Here is a 14,897-nt window from a genome sequence, read left to right as displayed (position 1 = left end):
AAGAGCTAGTGGAAACGTTTGACATTTAAGGCCCCAGCTGTAATATCTGAGGAAATTAAAGGAACTACTATGTCACGGATTTTAACTGATTTTTGAATATTTGTGTCGCAGGAAACCTAAAAATAATAGTCCGTTTTTATTAAAAATTGCTATAGGCTTTGAAACTGGTAACGAGCATCTTTGGCAGTGTGGATGGCTCGAATGGAAACGGATTGCAATTTGAAAAAGTTAGACAAACGGTTTTTAATTGTTTCCGCGCGTCTTTCGAAATATCGATTTTTATAGCCGTAGCTTGATTTCTATCCGCATTTTTTTTTTTTTTTTTTTTTTAATAATTTTTTTTTTGGGTAGTTCCTCCCAAATAAATAAAAAAAAACCCCACCCTTAAAATCTTTGGTGAGCATAACAAAAAAAATTCTTATTTTAATTTTTTTTTATCCATTTATTTCTTCCTTTATTTTTGCGGTTGTTTTTTGTTTTTCGCCTACCCTTTAACAAAAATCCTCACCCAACAACAAAAAAAAAAAATATATAGCGTAGCATAAAAACCCATGTGGAGATTTATGTTCCAGTGTATTTAAAAAATAAAAGACGCCCGGCTTTTTGTAAAGTAAATTGTATTTATAATTAGAATTCTGTATCAGCTGTTAATACACCTTTTAGCATGATCATGAAAAAAGTTTAATTTGGTCTTTTTTGTTTTCAGTTTTATTTATAATATAAGGAGAGGCTATTTCTAAAAAAACGCCCGAGGAATATTTTTTGAACTTTATTTTTTATCTCCATAATATATGTATGATAATATGTTTCCGAAAATAGAAAGCTAAGGAATCTGTTTTGCATAATTTCCTAAGACGTTATTGTTAGAATCGTAAAAGGGGTCTTACCGGAACCTTGCTAGTCAGTCTTTATAATATGTTAAAACCGATGAATACAATAGTGTTTTTATGCCGTCGGTCAGATTTTCATAACGTCGTTAATTGATCATTTCGTTTTGGCCTGGCTTTTCATTCAAACCCGATGCTCAAACCGAAATCAAAATGACAGGATCTTCGTCAAATTGCTTATCTCTAAACCCAAAAAATATATTGATTTATTATCGTCTGTCGAGAAATGTAAACATCTCTGTGGAAAAAAATGAATATTCGAATTTCAAAATTCCGGAAACATATCTGCCTATTAGGTGTCTTGAGCGACAGCCTCTCGATAGCATTTAGAAGAACTGTGCTTCGAGAAAGGTGTTTTGAAAAATAAGAAGGTTCAATTAGAGCGTCGGCTTTTAAGGCAAACGATGCGACCATCTGGCACGCTGTTGTTTACGGTCTTCGTTTAGACTTCTTTTTCAATCTCTCTGTGGTGTACGAGGAAGATTAAGGGTTTTATGTATGGCATCCACACAGTCTGGACTCAAAGAATATCATCTTGGAGTACTGATATTAATTATTGCAAGTGAACTTGGCAGTTCGATGCCTATGACAACCTCTACTCCCAAAGCGACAAAATGTGCGGAGTTTTTATCCAAAAACATTACTGGTACTCTTCCAAATACACGCCAAAGGAAACAGAATTTCAGCACAGTTGAGATTTCACAATCTTCCACTACTGCGACATCGTTTTCGTCAATTGGTGTAGAAAATCAGAAAAATGCGAGCGATACTAACTTAGGGAGGTATGAATGTTCTCGCGAACGGAAAAATGACTGCCCAAGATTTGTCGATAAATATTCGTCATTCTATCTTAAGGTAGGTGTAATAAATGTATATTAAATTTGATTGTGTGGTTATAAAACCCCTAGTACATCAAAAAAATTAGCAACATGCCTTGAAATGTTGTTTAATAACAAGAAGATTTCTCAGAGACAATTAAATCAAGCATGTTTATAATTTCTTTATATGCTAATAAGCTAGTAAATATTTCAAATCGCCAAGGGCATCTCTCTTTGACCATTCTGCGTGGAAAGATCATGGTTTAAAGTTTCATAATTAAAAGCTTTATCTCTACGAAAAATATAAAGAATTGGATTTAAGAAATCAGTTGGTGGGAGTTATTACATGCATGTCTTAAATTAAAATATTAATACATATTAATAAATGTTTTAAATTAAAATAAAACGAAATATAAAAAATGGATTTTAAGAGATAAGTTGTGTGGGAGTGATAACATGTATATTTTAAATCAAAATAAAACGAAATGGTCTTGGATCGTTCTTACATATACATTTGAAATCGAGGGAAATCGAAAACGGTTCGAATTATCGTGGATTCGAGTTGGCGACGGTAAAATCATCAGGAAAATGAAATGAAGGGAGTTAAAAAAAGGTTCGGGGTAGCGGGAGGCTCGAGTTATTGAGGGCTCGAGTTATCGGGATTAAACTGTAATTATATTGTCTTCTTACTGGTGAACAAAAGTCATTTTTTACTTCCTTGATCTATACTATATTATACTAGGCGATTTTTAGCTTGGCAATCAGTTGTTCAAAACAAAACCAATCTATTTTTTTTTTATTCCACTTTAAATATACATTTACCACGAATGGTCTTCTCAAGGTGCATTTTTGACCTTTCTTAAAATTAGCTATTATGTTTTTTTCGCGTGGGGTTTTGGGTTCAAATTTCTCGATGGCGTTAGCCTGCGAACAGGCTTTCGGGAGATTTTCGGAGAGCGCTCGGAGAAAGCCTGTTCGCAGGCTACGATGGCTTTATATAAGTTTAATTTTTCGTGGCACTATTTAAATATTTTTACCTTGATGCAAAGTACCTCCCTCACCAAAACAATGTCTAGAGCCTAAAAACAATGGTATTTTATTTATATAAAAAAGTGTTTTTAAAACAAAGTCTTTTCCAGGGCTGTGTAATGAATCATTTGTTATGTAAATATTTTGAGTGGGCAGTGACATTAATTTCCAACTTCCTTCTTTGCGTCTTCCTGTTTTCGTTGCTTCTGCCTGCGATCAATGTAGCCTTAATCCCGCCCATAACCCTAAGAAAGCTTATTCGATGGCTAACTTCCTATGATTTTTTTTTTAACCGGGTGGCCTAATTCGAGCCAAATCTTTAGAAGGTTTATTTTTTATAACCTCACGGTTATATTCAAATTTGGCTTGAAAATTGCTTCCATACGCCATAAAATAGCTTTACTATTACGTTCTTTAACTTCTAGTGTTTGTGATTGGTCCACAGATTGGCGGGTGGTTAATGCTGGGTATCGTTTTGGCGGGAATCACGGCGCTAGGCGTCACGCACTACTTAGGGATGAGAAACATGCAACGGCCACGGAGAAGAGAGCTGTCACGCATTCTGTGGGTTGAAGCTCTTACAAAGTCCAAACTGGCCAGATTTGTTTGACATAACTAGCATTTGCGACAGAAAAATTCGACCTATTAAACTTGAAAGTTATGATGAAAAAATCTTTAAAGGTTTTCAAAAGTTAAACTGATAATAAAAATTTTCTAATTGCATTTCGATCCGGAAAAGAAAGACCCAACACTATAGTTACGAACATATAACTGCAACCAATCTTCTGCACTAAGTCTTGCAATTTGACTCTGATTTAATTCAAGTCTCAACTGATGAGAATTAGCATGTCCTGTATACTTTAAAAAGAAACTGGTCCTGAGTAAAGGAGACCGAGAGACTTCCAAACGGTTAACTTCAAGAACTTTCAAGTTACTTTTATTTGATATTTTTATTCTTATTATCACCTTTTTTATTACTGATAAATCTAAAATTTATTTTATATAATCATTAAATCATTCATTCCTATTCATTTAACCGTTAACCGACGACTGTAAAACTGTTGTAAAAACGTTTACAATACATAGGTACCTATGATACAGTAGTGCTAGCTTTTGTAGCTACCGTGCTTACGTATGCTTAACTATTACACAGGACTGGTGTGATTCAGGCCCATACTGGAGTATTCGCATGAGACAGGCATAATTGAATAGCATTTACCCTCCGTTTTTACATCGTAGCCTTTCTTTGATCATCTACCCATCATCCACAAACATTCTAAAGTTAGTTTTCCACAAGCCAGATTCAAGCTATGAATCCTCCCGAGTGACAATATTTCACAGACCTATATCAAAGCTTCACCATTACATATGTGAAAATCCACATTTTCCTTCCTTTTTTTCTTTTTTTTTTCTTTTCCACTGTCTACCTGCTAGTCTAAACGCATACTGCATGGTCTCGTGCAATCACTCCAAGTAAAGCTAGTTAGTGTATCCAACATATTTATGGCGGGTAAACCGTCTTTGACGGGATTGATTCGCCTATTTAGTGTATAAAAGATGCAAAACATCAGAAATAAACGATATATTCCGCCTTCAGTTCAACTTAAAAAGAGTGCATATTGTTTATTTAATATATACGAGTAAATTCTTGTTTTGCAAAGAGGTGGTCAAGTACTAGTAACTTATTAGGATTCGTAACGTATGTCTGGCTACATTTATTTCGTTGAAAATTTCTTTCATTTCAGCTAAACAAACCTTAAACATAATTATTGAAGTTAAAACGATGAACACAACAGTCTAAATCGCCAAATAAAGTTGAAAAACTGCGTCTTTATGATTTAAAAGAAATCCCTTTTCATTTGCCGATGTCTGTCTCGTAGACCAAAAAATACAAAAGAAGAAATGATAAAAAAAGTTTAATTGTCAAGTCCTTTCAACTAATGTTCTCCTTGTTTGCTTTAGCAAAAGACGATAAGGATATCAATACACCAATAACCCGTGCAATTGCGAGTGGCAAAATACTTGAGACTGTAGAGCTGCCGAGAGAAGCAACAACACTTGCTTAGCCACGATTGAGCCGAACTTTTTCCTTGACTTTTATTGAAAATATTCCATTGCATTTTTGTCTGGATATGTCATGATCAGGGATCTGGAATAAGTGTCGTTTTTGCACATCTTTGTTGTGCAGACGAAGGCTTTCCGATTTCCAACGAGAAGATAGCACGAGAACTCACGAGTCCTCAAAAACTGACAAGAAAGCATAACGCATGCGCAATAAGGATACGTCGTGTTGCATAGCAACTGCAGACGGAAGTGCTTTAATTATTAATTCTTAGTCTCTCCCTGCATGGCCACAGGCCGTGGCAGAATAGCAGCAGAATCAGAGGATGACTCTATTCCTGACAGGATGGGATCATGTTCCAAGTCACTAGCTATTTCCCAGTCATTCTTGGGATCGTCAAGATATTCATCTGGCTCCTCGATGTGTTTTACTTCTTTGCTCATCTTCTCTCTGAAGTACTTTACGTATGACAGTTCATTCTTCATCATGCTTTCACACATTACTCTCTTCCTTTTGGGCACGTTTTTCTTGAGGGAGTAGCCCTTGACGTAAACACCGGTGTATGCTTCGTCTAGGAAGCTTCCTTTTTGAAGACAGGCTCTTGTCAATGATTCTTTTTTACGTCTAAAAATCTTCAGTTCTCTTTGAAAACTTGGTCCCTGAGCTTTGATCTTTCTCCAAAAGGTTCTATTGAAATGTTGATAAAGCATAAAATCCGCCTTGTTCCAGCTTTTGATGTCATCTCTAACTTCCTGACTGATAAATTTCCGCTTCTGTACATCTTGCCGCTCGTTCAACTTGAAGTACAAAATGTCTTTAAGCTCCCAGCACAAAAGTCTCTTCATCAGTAATAGTGATTCATCAAAATGTTCTAAAATCATGACCAGGTCGAATTCACTGTCTAGGAAATCTATGTAACGCTCTACGGCAGTTACATTTTGGAAATATCGAAAGTCCAACCCAAGGTCAAAAAGCATGGGATTTCGTACCAAATGAAGAGCCAATGTGGCTTTCATCAATGGCTTTATTTCTTGGAATGCTGGTGGAAATTTCAAAAACGTTCCCAACGGGTCTTCTTCGTCCTTAAAACCCAACGGCTTGGCAAAGTGCATGAAGTTAAAGACTGATTCATACTGGGCCACGGGATCTCTTAGTATGGTTATATATCGACTACGCTCCTTCGGAAATAAATAATTCATCGGTCTTTTATTGAACCTGGCGTGGTTGCACATGATGTTTGCTCCAAAATTGTACAAAGGTGCCGTGTAAGAGACACGAAATCTCGCCGGCCACAGAAACGTGAAGAGCTGTTTATTTCTTGGCAGCACAAAAGTCAGATTTCTTGAGTCTCCATACCTGTTAAGAATATTCGTTATTGTACTTCCACCTGTTTTGTGGGTCTTTAGAAATAGTACGTGGTTAATCGGTGAACAATTTTGCTTTGGATTTCTTGTATGCTTGTGCTTCTTATTAGTGTTAAGACGTCCTTGTTGTGATGTGATATTTACATTTACAAAATGTTGTTTCGTGAGGATTCTTGCTTCCACAGGCAAGATGTCAGCTGCAAGGGCTTCTGAATTTCTTGTGGATACAATCCTGTTTAAATAAAATCAACAAAAATGTATTTATTCTAAATGCAGCTAAAATTTGTACCGAAAAGAAAATGGCAGGCGTGAAGAGCAGCGTCCGACTGTTAATTGTGGACAAATCTTACGGGATTAAAGATTCACTTGGAATAAAAAAAAACTGAGGCAAAGGCGGAATAAAACCGATCAAAAACGTAGCTGTTAACGTTTTGTTCCATCGCCTTGCATCGACTCTCGTTCCGGCACTCTCATTCAATTCGGATAAACCTGCACAAATTATCACGAGAGTTGTCGAAAGATTTTGTTCAAAGTTACTAAAGATTTACTCTAGGGACTCTAGGTTTAGCGGAATTTCTTTTAGCACGTGTACCTTTTTTAAATTTCCAGAAATAAAATCTTTAGATAATTGTTTTAAAGGAGAAATAATTTTCATTAACAAGATTTCTATAGACACCAGTAACTGTTTTGTTTTACTACCGGCACAAAATACAAAATGGCGGGGTAAGCCATAATAAAGTTGTCTCCTTACAATTTTATTATTTATACATTGCCAATTTTCCATAGACGAGGAACATTTTTAAAATAATGAAACATCAAACGAAATTAAATCGTGATTAACTTGATAAGAAAGAAGTCTGCGGTGGAGACCCAGATATAATTTTTTAACAAAGTTCTTGTACTTATTAACTCCTCGTTCAATTTCAAGCTTGAAATTAATTCGGCTCATCAACATATTTTTGCATCAAGGCAATAATTGTGAAAAAAAAAATGATTTCTTTAATTCAAATCTCAACCAGCGTGGAGTGTTAGTCTAAATTGTACAAGTGACAGATAAAAATTTAGTGCAATGGACGCTGGAACCGCGGTTAACACCTGTAGAGATTATCAATATTATTTTTTCCCCTTTGATCGAATGAAGCCGGCCATAACTTCACAGATGGCAACATGTGTTTGTTCGTTGACAAGAAATGTCAAGAGAGATCTTAACCACTTACTTGCGTTCTGTAGTGGGGCAATAAACCGTCGAAGGCAAATTGTTCATTCCATAAAAGACGATGCAAATCAATGAAACCACGACAACACACCAAAAGAGCGTCCTTAGATGAACCGCCATTACTCCGCTCCTCAATGTGTCGTCCACATTGCATGTTTCCTTGTCTAGCTATTTCGCCTTTGTTTCCGCGTCCATTTACTACACAAGAATGCACCGCCTTTTGGCGACTCAGCTACTAAAGAACCACAAAGCTATTTGTTTATTCCATGTGTAGATGAATGGGGCAGCGCGTTTTCAACTGCTACCGATTAATATTTTATGACTTATGGCTTTTCACTTGCTCTTTTCACCTGCATCTTAACACAACTCAGCTATATCAAAAAAGCTACATTAGAAACGACCACAACTTATACAACGGATTTGCCTCGACCGTAATTTGTAAGTATTGGAATCTTTTTTACTATTGTATTATACTAAAAGCCAACCGCGAAGAAAGGAAAATAAATTCTTTTGTTTAAAGAAAAATCATTGGCAGGTAGCGTGAAGTGGGAAATTTAAAACGCGCGAAATTTCGAGCATGTGACCAGTTTGAACGGCGATGAAATATATTTAGCCACACTGTGTTTTTTAAATAGGTGATTAAACATATTGGTTTTAAATTGAATTCACCCCAGAACACTCGCATTCAGTTATTTTCAAAATTTCTGGCAATGGCTTTTCCATCAAATCGAGCAGACCATTCAAACGTAATGAGCCCAGTTTATCGATTTGCAGCAGTCTGCAGCTCAGGAGTCGCTGGTAGAGGTTACATTATTCAGTTTCATATCGGTTCATATTTTTATTTCACACTTACCACGTATCCAAACGCTGCCGACAACTTTCATTGATCTTCTCTTTGTTTTGAGAAATAAGATCACTTTAAAATTCTCTTGTTGTTTAGGTCCCCCCAAATACCACAGTCCCATTCTCTAATCGACTCTTTTAAAGATTTTGTTCTACTGTAAAGATTGTTGTTTTCGCTTTTATTTGATACCATTATCGAAATACTCTCGACTAAATATATTTGAATATATTTCTAGAACGTTCGCTACTCTGGATTTTTCGAGGTCACGACTCTAATTTAAGAGTGCTAGGCTAGTGAATCTGTGCACAAAGCTATTTCTTTCAATAAATTATAAAAAAAATCAATTTTTTTGTAATCTCATGTGTTGCTTATCATACGTGCATGAGTTAGTTAACATTTAAACCGGACCTAAGAATGGCGAAGGGAATCGATTGAGAAATATAGCTATAGTGTGAAAAGATATGTCCTCGAGTAGAAACATGGGTGGATAAAATGGACAGACTAAAATAGTCTATTAATACCAGATGGAAGGGAGTAGGTAAGTTTTACCACTAAGGACAAAACTATATCCTTTGGCATTCTACATCATTCTCTACTAGACAAATTTAAAAGAGCATCAGACAAGCTAATTTCGATTCACCCGCAAGCAAGCCCCAAGCAAGCTTTGGAAGTGCAAAATTGTAAATTTTATCGTGAACGAATTCCCATTGTAGCAAAGGTCAAAAGAACACCCAGCGTTATATGTGGGTTGAGGTTGTTAGTTTTCATCCTTGCTCTGAGGGTTCTTCCCCGGGTTCTCAGGTTTTCCTCCCTCTTAAAAACCAACACTCCAAATTCAAATTTAACAATTTTTGACATTTATTACTTTTGCGTTTTACATTTTCACTACCAGTGTGGAAGAGGCATGGAATATTACGCTTCCTTCGCTATTTTTTATTTTTAAGGGAAGCAGACCGGAAGATCAATCGCCTTCATCGACAATAACCGACTATTAACATTAGGGACTTTAAGATAAACCTGGATGGCTGACCTCGAGGACGGTAATTCGCGGGGGACTGGGCCGGTCGACTTCTTGGCGGGCTTCGCGGCGGGTCATTTCCTGCCCCGGTGCGCCCCGGCCCTTCTCCGGCGCACAGCAGGTTCTCGCCCTCCGTCAGCCCCCCCCCTGTCAACACGGCGGGACACTCCTTCACTGTGGCGCACCCGCCCGCGGACTGGGGCCGTGGGCGGCATCGCATTGGCTCCGCGTCTCGTCCGTCCTCGGTCCCGTCCAGGTATCGTCCCTATAATAATTGATGACTGAGATCTGTCACTGTAATTACATTAATTACTCTGCCGCCAAACAGCAAGCTTTTCTATTATAAGCTTGCGGGAAAATAATTGTTTGGCTATAGCTTTCACGATGACCAAAATGATTACTTGCGTTTTTTAAAAACATCACTGGGCTGTACTGTAGTGTCTTCATGCTATAATTGGGGTAGGACAGATCCCATACTCTGCATAGTGCAAGACTCCTAGTTCAGCACCAGCTAGCGTTAAAATGGTAATTAAAAGCAAAGCCTCCCATCAAAACTTTAATTACTTTTTTCAGGGACCCATTTGGATTAGAGCGGTTTTCATTTGAGTGTCATAAAGCCAAAACCACTGCCAAAACCAAAGTTATCTTTCTAGCCAATCACAAACCAAACAGACAATTCAGTGAACTAATCAAAACTCGAAGCAAACACGTGTAGCCGGCGAGAAGCGCGGGAAAACGTGCGCAAACGAGTCTCGATTGGTTTTGGTTTTTACTTCTGATTGGTTGAGAAAGTGTCGCGAGTGTTCTTTAAAAAAACAATCACTAAGAATTGTCATGCAAAACGAAAGCAAATGCAAATTACATTTGACACTCAAGTGAAGGTAGCTTGATGTCTCTTTATTAAGCCATCTTCCATTAGAAACGTATTTATTATTAATGCATGATATACTCAAATTTAAAGGAGGTAGTGAAAACATTTTAAACGTTTAAACTAGAAATTAACCTGAATGAAAACGTTTGCCGAAGACCGTTTATATGGTTTGATTAAATCCGGTTATAATGAGCCTTGCATATGCAATAAGTTACAGGCTCGCGTTTAAAAATGCAGGTTTTTAAACACGTACAGAATTATTTATATTTGTTACTTTTTTTTAATACTGTATGTCAGTCGTAAGTCATGATATTGTCAATTTTTCTCGCCCTTAGCGTGTTGCCATGCGCAGGTCGGCTAGAGAGACAGCTTTGGGGTTATTTTGACAGCGTGTCGAATAAACTTTGAAGTCTTATCAAAAGGACCAGATATTTCAGCTGCAACAGAAAGACAGTCTACGGGGTATCAAGCAATGTTTATTTAAGAGTTAAAAAACATATTTTAGAAATGCAAATCGTGAATCCGATTTTTCATTACAATTTTGAGAAACAAGATGCTTTTGTTACAGTGAGCTGGAACTGGTCATCAGGCAGCTGCAACGTGACTGTTCGTGGCTCTGAATTAATTGTATTCCCTTCAGAAGCGTCAATCGCCAGATGCAGAAGTAATAAAGCAAGCGATTTCCTCGCGGTTCAGCGCCATCATGTTTTCTTCGAAGAGTTATGTTTTGTATCTGTTATTGCCGTGGGCTGGGTATTTTGGAAGTCGTCATCACGGATTAACTAAAGCGAACGAAACCCAAGTTACATCTACTCCGGCGATTAAAACGTCATTAACGGTACAAATTAAAAGTTCTACCGCGACGAACGGCCATCGAGAGGACATCGCATCAAAAACAGTAACAACAAACTTTGAAACAGAAGCAATTTATTCAATGCTCAACGTGTCAACTGTGCAAATAACCATTCTTGAAACACCAACTTCTTCACCTGAATTTTCGGCAAGGCAGCCTCAAAAAACAATTCAAAGTTTGACTCTTCAAGCAACAACTTCCCTTCCTTCAACTCCACATGTCAATTCATTGGCCTTACATGTTGCCTCGTCCATAACTGTTCCCTCAGGGCCAAGTGGAATTAATTTCTCGCTTCAGCCATCTAGCGTAGTTTCCTTTTCACGGAATATGACTAACACTTTCCATTTAAATTCAACCTGCTATTCCACACGTTAGCGCGAATTCTGTCACGACGGTTGCACTACTGGAGAAAATGGTGAAAATTCCTGCGATACGTACGTAACACGATGGGTCGATTTTTATCTTAATGTAAGTATTGATATAACGTATGTAAAGCGGCACAGATCATCTAACTCATACTTTTTATTTAATATTTTCATATTTTAAAGCCTTAATGTAGATGTGCTTTTTGAATGAATTGCTAAACTTTCAAGCAAAACAGGAAAGAAGCGAATAATACTTTAAATGACATTCAAAACGTTACTACCAAAACAACAATTAAATATGAACCATTTTGTGAATGATCCGCCGGATAATAACTAAATGGTAATTGGTATAGAATTGATATTGCACTCGGGCGAGCAAGGCTATCAACAACACCGATCAATTTCCTTAAAACAAAAATAATATTAAAAGTGCTTCTATTTTTTCGGAATAAACCATAACTAGTATTACTGGAACGAAATTAATCTCGGCAGTCGAGCTGTACAATTACTGCAAATATTAATTTTGAATTTAAATTACTGACAAATTTGGGAAACCATTGACGCCATCGTTCGAGCTAAAGTACTTGCGTCCATTTCTTGATCAAATAATCAATCGGAAATGTACATTTAAAAGTCATGGAATATTATTTTTCATACAGCAGAAACTCACAAAAACATAGTCGCACACTTCGTACAGAAGAAAACAATTTTCTTTCAAACGAGGAAAATTAATCCTTTTTCGGTTTGCTTTGCGGATTTATTAATTATTGGCAACGGAATAATATATTCTAGCGTCCCTTTAAATGAACAAGAACTGCCATCAACACCTGCCTCATCACTGCAGTTTTAAAGCGAGTCCAAGTTCGCTAATGGGGTGTCCACTGTCTTTTTACTCATTCGAGGTGATTTCTGATGTTCTTAAATTATAGCCATTTCAGCCTCGCGGACTGTGGGCGACATAGACGCGTAAAGTGTATAAATTGATGGAAAAATATACAGTGGAACCCCGACATAACGATATGCCAAGGGGGCGGTAAAATTATATTGCTATATCGAGGAATCGTTATATCGGGGCTCCGTCCCATACATTTTACTTTTGCCGGGACATAACATATTCATCGTTATATCGGGAATATCGTTATATTGAAGATCGTTATATCGGGGTTCCACTGTAATAGGCAAGATCGTAGGAAAGGCTAGTCCGATAAGTGTTATAAATCAGATTTTAACAGTCCGGTATAATTTAGTGATTTAGGTTAGGAGTATTATAGTTAATGTTTAGAAAGTTCAACTTTTAAGTTATAATTCAGTGTTTTCCCGTCTTGCTTACAATATATTTGTATGAATATTAGTTTTAGCTAATTTTTTAATGGAAATGTAGCGCTGAGTTTTTAGCGCCCAAAAACCTTATTATTATTATTATTATTATTATTATTATTATTATTATTATTATTATTATTATTATTATTATTATTATATGTTCAATTTATGAAGCAACACTTGGAATGATCTAAATTTGGACTAAATGACCAAACTTCGTCACTTTGCCAAAGGCAATATTGGTTTATCAATTTCTTGTTCGTGAGCCATGACGTTTCCATAGCAACTATTACTTGGTATTTAAGGCCTATCATAGACTTATTAATTTTAAGAAAAATATCCGAGGCAGAATAGTGTTAAATGATAGAAAATAGTCCAGAATTTTTTTTTTTACTATTTGACATCCGATAAAACATGGTGTCTCGCACTAGTTTAAGGTCAATTATTCAGAATTGCTTTGAGCATCTTTACGCTCTTTCTTCTTTCTTTATGTGCTAAAAAGGTCAATCATCATTTCTCGTAAACGAGTATGGTGATCTATCACTTTTTTCTCTTGTTCATCTTGAACTGAGCAATAACTTTCTTTTCGTACTCGGACCAAGCCCCAGGGTGGAATAAGAAACTATCGTCGAAAACGTGAATTTAGCAAGCAATCGTGAACATAACCATAATTATATGATAATGAATTATTGGTTATAAAAAAGGTGCTGTTCCTTCTTAACGAAAGCGAGGACCCCCCCATTTGTATTTCAAAATGTAAGTTTCTATAAGATAAAAAAAATAAAAACAATAGGCAAAGTTTTACAAAATTCTCAGTGCAGGTTCTATCTCAGTGGAATGACCCCAAGGTGCAACCGATATACTGTCCTTACGCAAAGTCAATGAGTAGAATGAAGCAAAGTTATTGGTCTTGTTTGTTTTCAATTTAGATTGGCGGGTGGATAATGCTGTCAGTTGTTCTGGTTGGAATCACTATACTGGTGGTGACTCACGTTCAAGGAAGGGAAAGAAGAAAAGAAATCAAGGGATTACCGCAACTGATGTATAAAGAGATGATACGCAGTAGAGGACGGTGGGTGTAGAGAGAAAGGTCGTGGAGCAAGAGGAAAAGATCGTCGAGGAAGACAGCGAGGGCCTACTGCGACCTACTACTGAACGTGTTGTGGCATGTTATAAATCGTAATAATCGTAGTAAGATTTATTGCTATAAAGTTATGGCTAGCTTAATGATGTCGGCGTATTGAATCTATTACAATTCATTACCGGCAGGCGATCTTTCCAATGAAAACGTCAGAAATGATTACCTAAAGGTTTAAACAAGATGTATTTAAAACCGCACGAAACAACATTCTTATTTAAAAGAAAATTGGAGTTTATTCCTAAATAATACTCCCTCTAGCCGAGCTATAGGCTGATGTAGTATCACGGATGGTTTAGGCCGAGGCTAAGGGTGCTAACTTGTATTTGGACGCATGCACATTTTTATGGTCCTGCTATCGAATTGTCGCAAGATGACGCATCATCAATGTGTACGGGACTTCTAGATCAGGAATATAAGCACTAGAAATCAGAGATACGATTGTGAGATAAGTAAGAGAGTATGAGAAATTGAAACCATCACGTATTTGTTTTTTTTTTTGTGTGTGTTGTTTTTGTTTCGTTTTTTTTTTCATAAACCGTCGTTCTCCTGTGTGCCTCCGCCAACGTTTCAAGACGACAAACATGGTTTGGTCTAAAAAGCGTTTTTTTTTTATGGTGCCGATGGAACGTATACGCTTATCTTGCTGGCATTTCCTTGAAAAATAGAATAGAATAGAATAGAATAGAATAGAATAGAATAGAATAGAATAGAATAGAATAAAAAAAAAAAAAAATCTCTTTGCAGGGTTTTTCAGTAACTATTTACAATAAAAGGGGTAAAGATAACTATAAATTACACTTCTAAATTTTATGGCTTACAAATATAATTGAAATTAAATTAAATAACAATTAAATGTTTAAAAGAAGATGTTTCTTTAAGCGCGTGAAAGCAACATCGCTCTTCCGAGACCCCCACCGGTTAATATCAGACCACACCCTCAAGAGCTCTTTAATCTTAGGCGTAAAAAAAATAAGAATAAAAACCATTAATACCCTTTTTCCGATGTTTGTCGAAGAAAGCACTCAGATAGTTAATTTTTAAAAAAACGTTTAACGTTCTTGGCAAGAAATTATTATTTTATTCCTTGTTTATAGTTAAAATACATTGTA

General features: G+C 36.5%; 2 protein-coding genes and 1 pseudogene across 3 annotated transcripts; 2 read left to right on the top strand and 1 right to left on the bottom strand.

Annotated features, from left to right (window-relative positions):
* The first annotated feature begins 1,029 nt into the window (after positions 1 to 1,029).
* LOC144655300 (uncharacterized) lies at positions 1,030 to 3,709 on the top strand. The gene is made up of 2 exons (XM_078515521.1): positions 1,030 to 1,742; positions 3,180 to 3,709. Exons 1-2 carry the CDS (start codon positions 1,386 to 1,388, stop codon positions 3,342 to 3,344), a joined length of 522 nt encoding a protein of 173 aa, XP_078371647.1. The 5' UTR covers positions 1,030 to 1,385; the 3' UTR covers positions 3,345 to 3,709.
* A 715-nt stretch (positions 3,710 to 4,424) lies between these two features.
* On the bottom strand, positions 4,425 to 7,798 carry LOC144655282 (galactosylceramide sulfotransferase-like). The gene is made up of 2 exons (XM_078515501.1): positions 7,378 to 7,798; positions 4,425 to 6,392 (listed from the first exon to the last, which is right to left on the bottom strand). Exons 1-2 carry the CDS (start codon positions 7,494 to 7,496, stop codon positions 5,060 to 5,062), a joined length of 1,452 nt encoding a protein of 483 aa, XP_078371627.1. The 5' UTR covers positions 7,497 to 7,798; the 3' UTR covers positions 4,425 to 5,059.
* Positions 7,799 to 10,444: 2,646 nt separating this feature from the next.
* LOC144655292 (uncharacterized) lies at positions 10,445 to 14,279 on the top strand (annotated as a pseudogene). The gene is made up of 2 exons (XR_013571066.1): positions 10,445 to 11,430; positions 13,577 to 14,279. The product of XR_013571066.1 is annotated as an uncharacterized LOC144655292 (transcript).
* Positions 14,280 to 14,897: the final 618 nt, after the last annotated feature.

This window comes from Oculina patagonica, chromosome 1, assembly GCF_052425735.1.
Source record: "Oculina patagonica isolate OP01 chromosome 1, crgOcupat, whole genome shotgun sequence".
Taxonomy (NCBI): domain Eukaryota; kingdom Metazoa; phylum Cnidaria; class Anthozoa; order Scleractinia; family Oculinidae; genus Oculina; species Oculina patagonica.
This window is presented reverse-complemented; position numbering and strand designations above follow the sequence as displayed.